A 7504-nucleotide genomic window follows, 5' to 3' on the forward strand; every position below is an offset into this window, starting at 1 on the left:
CCCCGATAGCTCAGTTTGGCCGGACGGCCAGCTCTAGGAAGGGTTCTGGTCGTCCCAAACGTCTTCCATTTGAGGATTATGGAGGCCACTGTGCTCTTAGGAACCTTAAGTGCAGCAGAAATTTTTTTGTAACCTTGGCCAGATCTGTGCTTTGCCACAATTCTGTCTCTGAGCTCTTCAGGCAGTTCCTTTGACCTCATGATTCTCATTTGCTCTGACATGCACTGTGAGCTGTAAGGTCTTATATAGACAGGTGTGTGGCTTTCCTAATCAAGTCCAATCAGTATAATCAAACACAGCTGGACTCAAATGAAGGTGTAGAACCATCTCAAGGATGATCAGAAGAAATAGACAGCACCTGAGTTAAATATGAGTGTCACGGCAAAGGGTCTGAATACTTATGACCATGTAATATTTCAGTTTTTCTTTTTTTAAAAATTTGTAAAAATTTCTACATTTCTGTTTTTTTCTGTCAAGATGGGGTGCTGAGTGTACATTACTGAGAAATAAAATGAACTTTTTTGATTTTTGGAAAATGGCTGCAATGAAACAAAGAGTGAAAAATTTAAAGGGGTCTGAATACTTTCTGTACCCACTGTACATCTGAAGATCCCAGCCAAAAGAGGCAAACATGATTTTAAACACAGATGATTGATCTAACAGATAATATCATTTTAAACTTACTCCTTAAAAAACAAACACACACACAGGAGACTGGCAGGTCTGTAAAATGGAGAGTGGCAGTGTGGTGGGGTAATCCGTCTTGCGGTGACAGGCCACGCTTCTGGGACAGGCGTCCACACTGCAGCGGCTGTAGTGTCACTAATGGCACAGTCAATCCTCTCAGATGAAAAACCTCTCGCACGTCAGCTCCGATAAACACACACAGATGCAGGTGTGACGGCGCGCAGGGACAGGCACTCCCGCGTGCACAAGCTCTCTGATCTGTCAACCGTTCTCAACAAGAATCACTATTAGCTTTTTCCCTGTTACCCCACCCATCTGGAGATCAACTGCACACTGAATAAATGAATCAAATTACACAAACCAGAATAAAATATAAAAAAGATCCTGTAATGGTAAGAAAAGAGACACTGTATGAGATCCATCAGGATGGGGAGAAGACCAGCCTACTGAAAGCACATAATGTATTATGAGAAAATATTACTCTAGTAGAGATGACAAGAGAATAAGAATATAAATACAAGTGGGAAAAGCAAGCCATTAAACTAAATGGTTGCTGTCAGAACGAGTAGCTCAAGAGCAAAAACAAAAAGAAACAGGCGACGACTAGATCCACACTTCAAACAGACTTCTGGTCTGACAGATCAAAGGTAAATGTCTGAATGTCTACAAGGTGTCAGCTTCTCAGTTGAAGGAGGGGACTGGCTGCCTGTTTTGACTGTAAAATGTCCGCCTAAAAAAAAGCATTAAAAAAGCCTCAACAGCATTAATCAGGCTCTACAGCGATGTTAGCTGCTCTGTGCGGCAGTACTGAGCTAAATGCATCATGTACCATACACAGCACGAGTAGATAAAGACCCACCCAGGTAGATAAAATCCAAATTCTAATTTCTTTTCCCCAAACAAGACGCAGAATTGTCATTTCATGCAGCTGACTGACAGCTTCCCCAAGCTCGTTTCAGTAGCTGCTCATCGACTCGCACTTCCATAGACAGGATACCACAGTTGTCCAAGGATGGATGTCATTCAAGCAACATGTTATGCCGGGAGCATTCAAGCTTATACTGTGGTATATAATACTTAGCTAACTGTACTGTAGCAAAATAAAAAATTATTCAGTTTGTAAAGCAGGATGCCATGCTAATATTGGCATCATTACCTCATATTTTATGGTTCTGTATTTTGTTTTCTACTCTTTTCTGTCCTGGTAGGGCAAAAAAAACAAAACAAAGAAGAGATCTTGCCACATTTGGCCAGTGAATTCAAGGAGTGGGCAGACATCTTCCCTGTTTGAGGCTGATCTGTCTGCAGCCCTACCCATCACCGTCTCCAGCGTGAACCGCGAGCGGCACCTCTCAGCAATGAGCAGGGTAAGTGGGTTTTCAACCATGCAAGAGAGCACAATGCGTGAATTTTCTGCTGTCTTTCAAAATGGTTATATTCAAAATGGTTATGCAAATTTGTTCCTATTTCAGGTCAAAACTGACCTAGCTAAGTTTGTATTTTCATCTGTTGAAAGATTTTGAAATGCATTTTATTATGTAAATAGTTATTTATTTTGACATGTCCATCAAAATGCTAAGTTAAAGTCTGTGTTTTGTTTGTTAATATATTGAAAAAATAATTTTCATATCACATGCCGCGCCACTTACCATCACAATTACATTCTCAACCTGTGGGAAACACTGACATGCTAATGTCAACATGCTAACGTGTTGACGTTTAACAGGTATAATGTTTACCTTGTTCACCATCTTAGTTTAGTGTGTTAGCATGCTTACATTTGCTAATTAGCGCTAAACACAAACTACAGCTGAGGCTGATGGGAAAGATATTAGTTTTAGCTGGAGGAAAGGTTAAGGAATCACTGACGTTTTTACAATTCATCCTGAGGAGAACATGAATGTCAGGTACCAAATTGAATGTCAATCCAGTAGCTGTTGAGACATTTAACTAGATTTAAACGGATTTCAGTCTGGACCAAAGAAGTGGAAAACAGTCCAATAGATATTGCCATCGACTGAGCCGTACTGCTGATGTGGCTAGAAATTACACTTGGGTAACAATCCAGTGTTTTTGTTAATGATTACAAAGGACCCATGTGGCTTTTTTAAACTTTTGTATAAATAATTTAGAAAGCCTCTACAAAATTGAACATCCATGATTTTGCTGGAAAACAATGCGTATGGCATTTTACATGAAATCTGGAACTGAAAACATGTTCTACATCCAGTTGTCTGTTTAGTTATTATATTTTATGCCAATGTAAACCTAACCCTGCTAGGGGTGAATGTGTCGTAGTGTGAATTGAACGTGGGTCTTCCACACCAAAGGCGTGTGTCCTATCCACTTAACCACTGTCCCATCACCACCCCATCTGAGCTGAAAGTCGAGGTGTCAGAGCCACAAAGAAGGAAAACGCGCTGAGTAATACAAGAAATAAAAAAAGATTCAGGAGGAAGTTAAGATGTACGTGAGATAAGAAGAGGCAGAGGCAGAAAGTGGATTTCATATTCCCACCATACATTGGCTGTTTAAATATGTCAAAGGCAGATGGACTAAGAGACAGAATGGAGACAGATTTCACAGGTCTGGTGATCAAAGTAGCTGAAGAATCAGGGCATCAGTCTTTGAGTGCTTTCATGGCAGAGAAGTTCAGCTTGAGTGAGTGACGGTTGCACTTCACTGAAGGTAGACAGGGGAGGAGAATATTCCTCTGCTCTTGTCTTTTATCATCTACCTACCTATCTATCCATCCATCCATCCTTGCCTACCTCCTCTCCTGTGGTTAAAGTGTACCAATGGAGTGAAACTGGCAGCGATATTACAGCAAGAGCTTCCGTCTTGTTAAGCTCTCATCAATCGATAAGGTGAAAGAAGTATAGGCAGAAGAGAAAAGAGATGGGTGAATGGATGAGTGGTTACACCCATCAATTAACATTTTGTTTTGTGCAAATAAATCACAGCCATCCATTCATGCTTCTTTTGTTCCTACCAATCACCTGGATCAAACTGTGGCATTGTGTTGGTATTAACAATCTGTCTCAGGGCTCAAGCCCTGTATTTATTCATCAGCCTGAGCTATCCATCCTTGAACTTGAAGCCACAGAGGTATACTGCAGTAGCACTATTAATCCTTCACCTGTCCATCAATCCTTCCCTGCATCTCTTAACCATTAGAGCCAGCAGCAGCAGCAGCAACATCAAAACCTTATTTATTTTCTACAGCTGGATGGTAATGTCGGTCTGTCGTTCCAACACTTTGGTCCAGACAGAAATATCTTAAGTGTTGGATGGACTGCCATGACATTTTGTACTGACATTCATGGTCCACACAGGATGGTCCTCTGACTTTCCCTCGTAGAGGTCCCTAAATCTACCATCATCATTAGGTCCAAATCTTAATGTATCCGAATCCTTAGATAGCTAATGACATCCCCATCATCCTCTGCTGTCCTTTTTGTTTAGAGCTAATTAGCAAATATCAGCATGCTCACATGCTAAAGTGAGACGTGAACATGGTAAACATTATACTTGCTAAATATATGCATTTTAGCTTTGCTATTGTGCGCATGTTAACATGGTGACTCAAAGCACCGTTGTGTACAGTACAGCCTCAGAGAGTCACTTGCGTGGATGTAGAGTCTTTGTCTTGTTGACATATTGATTATGACTTTTCATATGATCGTGATGTGTGATTTAATCATCACCAACTGGCAACTCCTATTAAAACCTTAATTAACACCACGACAAAACGCCAATAATGTAAGACTTCCTGCCAAATTTAATAACACAAGAATACCAATATCATGTGAAATTTGTGCAGGATTACAGTAAAAGAAAAAATGATTTTGTATGAATATGTAACATTTGTTGAAGCTTTATGTGAAGTACTGATAGAATCCAACCACACTTCCCTTAAACTCCAGGCACTCACATCTTTCAAGGTGGTGCCAGTGTTTCCCACAGGATTTTGTTGACTATGGTAGGTGGACATCAATCCTCTCGGAGGGTCCAGGGGCGTGCCCCCCCCAGGAGGACATATTTGTACATATTAAAGTTAAGTGCATTAATTTGGTGCACATTTTAAAAGCAAATTAAGAGGCTAGATCTATGAAGAACTTTGCACTCCCGCTAACAAGTTTGTACCCTAGTAAACAGTTTGATCCTATACTAGATAGAAATAAAGGTGATAAAACGGCAAAAAAGTCAACTGATTTATTTAATGTTTTTCCAGCAACCATAAATCAAACAATTATTAGTAAGTTATTTCCATTTTATTTTACTTTTAATGGACACAACAACATGTTTTATACTTTCTGTGAATATAATCCAATTAATCTTATACTGTATATGTTGTGGTGACTTTGTCACATGTGCATCTTCACACTACATTCACGCAATTTGATAAATTATATTGTATGCTGTATATCGTACAATCAAAACTTAATAGCCTCTCTTTAGGTAAGACTCTCATACTGTAACACTTGTTACAAAGTGAGAAAATTACAGAATAAAGTTGCTAACCCGCCTGTCAGCTCGCTCTGCTCCTTTTACCTGCATTTCCCATAAAGTCTCTAATACGTGTGGACTCCAAATTTAGTGCCTAGCATGATCTCGTTCTCACAAACGAGAGACAGTGGAAACATGCAGTTCAAACACTTAGTTAATGTTCCCGTAATTACCTCAAAAGAAAAGTGGTTGTCTCGAGTCGGATGCCAAAAGTGTGTGAGCGCATGAGTTTAAAGCAGCGGCGCAAAACACAATGTTATAAGTCTTTAATGTAAATTTTCGGTTCATTTTGAAACTATGGCTGAACAAAATAGACTGTGGCGGGCCGCCATGGTCTCATTAATTAATGGGGAACACTGGTGGTGCTACATACATTCTAAGTTTGACCTGTAACTTATAAAGGGGATTGACGAATGGTGATATAAAACTATGTAAAAATGATGGCTAACTCTGTCAGGTATTCATCAGGGCTCATCATGACGTCAGTGTCCGTCACACAAAGGGCTGAGTGCAAAAATTTAATGCTGTTATGGTGCAGGCAAGTAAGAAAAATTGCAGTCTCACACAAGGCCAGCTTTAGTCGTTGACATCATTAGTGTGACATCTACTCATATCAATGCATCTATCCCTCACCCTCTTTGAGTTGCAGCAGTACAGTGCTGTCACTGGGATCGCTGCAGAAGTAGCCTCCACCCTGGTCATCCAAGAACAGCTCGTCCTGCCTGAGCTGCAGCTCCTCGGCCCACTGCAACCACTCGGTCTGCAGCGTGGCCTCGTACAGGTCCAGCAAGCCACAGATGATGAAGGCATAGTCATCCAGAAAGCCAGAGATAGGCGGAGATCTGGAGAATACAGCGGGAGAAAGGAAATGAAAATCACAGAAGTGGGAGAAGAGCGAGAATGAGGACAGTTTTCATTAAGAATTTTTTGACAGATCTGTGCGAGAAGTGTTGAGATGGCTTACTGATGGTGAACTAGTTCAGCTTCTTCTTGTTTTCCCCCCTCACCTTTTACATTCCAAATGCTTGTTTACAATACCTGAAGAAGATCAAGCTATGGTTTCTATTCACACAGTATAGAAGAACTGGCTGAAAGATAAGACTATCAAAAGCCTGCAGGAATTTCTGACAGCACAGGGCTACATCAACATACACATAGTGGGCTGAGTACAATCAGAGACAGCATCACAGACATATATGTGCACCAACATCTGTGTACACACAGTCTTTGAAGTTTCAAGTGAAGCGGTGCAGTAATTAGACAAATCTGACTGCAGTTAGTCCTGCCTCTCGCATCATTGTGCCACCTCTCCCTTCACCTGTCTCTCCCTCTGTCCTCTTTCTCCTAATTCCCACAATGGCACCCCATCTGGGTGAGTGCAGGGGGACGGACGATGACACGAAGCCAGATAGTGCTGCGTCAGACAAGGCTGGTGGCGGGTGGCTGGTGAGGTCAAGAGGCTGAAAACAGGAGGCGGCGAGTTTGGAGAAGATGAAGTGCACGAGGACTTTGAGAGGTCATGGGGAGGTAAGGAGCCATATCTGGGCCTTCCCAGACAAACAGACAAGGGTTGACTCATAAAGTGAAAGGGGAGAAAGAGAAAGTGTCTGTAGCTATTTTGACCTGACCATAGCGGATAATAATATAATAATAATAATAATAATAATAATAATAATACTCCTTATTTGTTTATTTGTAGAGCACTTTTCAAAAACAAGTTACAAAGCGCTTTAACAAGTGTAAAGAATAATACAAAAAAACAAGATAAGAGCATGAAAAATTAATATAAAATTAGTAAAATACAATACAATAAAAGGGATAAAATAAAGTCAAATAAGACAGGAAAGGCTCTCCTATAAAAGTATGTTTTCAGAAGGGACTTAAAAGAGTTCACTGACTCAGCCGACCTGATTTCCTCGGGCAGGCTGTTCCAGAGCCTCGGGGCCCTGACAGCAAACGCTCTGTCCCCTTTAGTTTTCAGTCGAGACTCTGGAACAGACAACAGACCTCTGCCCGAGGATCTCAAGGTACGTGCTGGTGCGTATGGGACTAAAAGGTCAGAAATATAACAAGGCGAGAGGCCATGAAGAGCTTTAAAAGTGATCAATAGAATTTTAAAGTCAATTCTAAAACATACTGGGAGTCAGTGTAATGAAGCTAAAATAGGAGTAATGTGGTCATATTTCTTTGTTCTGGTTAAAAGCCTGGCAGCTGAGTTCTGGACAGTCTGGAGTCGATCAATAGATTTTTGGGTTAAACAGGTGAAAAGGCTGTTGCAATAATCCAGGCGTGATGAGATGAAGGCGTG

General features: G+C 40.9%; 1 protein-coding gene across 5 annotated transcripts in view; it reads right to left on the minus strand.

Annotated features, from left to right (window-relative positions):
* The window catches only part of spata20 (spermatogenesis associated 20), a 57283-nt gene that overhangs the window by 29872 nt on the left and 19907 nt on the right, over window positions 1–7504 (minus strand). For all 5 annotated transcript variants that reach the window (XM_046069449.1, XM_046069450.1, XM_046069452.1 and 2 more), the window contains one exon: window positions 5830–6038. In XM_046069449.1, the coding sequence (XP_045925405.1) occupies window positions 5830–6038 (209 nt within the window). The remainder of the gene's footprint in view (window positions 1–5829; window positions 6039–7504) is intronic.

The sequence above is a fragment of the Micropterus dolomieu genome, linkage group LG14 (genome assembly GCF_021292245.1).
Source record: "Micropterus dolomieu isolate WLL.071019.BEF.003 ecotype Adirondacks linkage group LG14, ASM2129224v1, whole genome shotgun sequence".
Classification (NCBI taxonomy): domain Eukaryota; kingdom Metazoa; phylum Chordata; class Actinopteri; order Centrarchiformes; family Centrarchidae; genus Micropterus; species Micropterus dolomieu.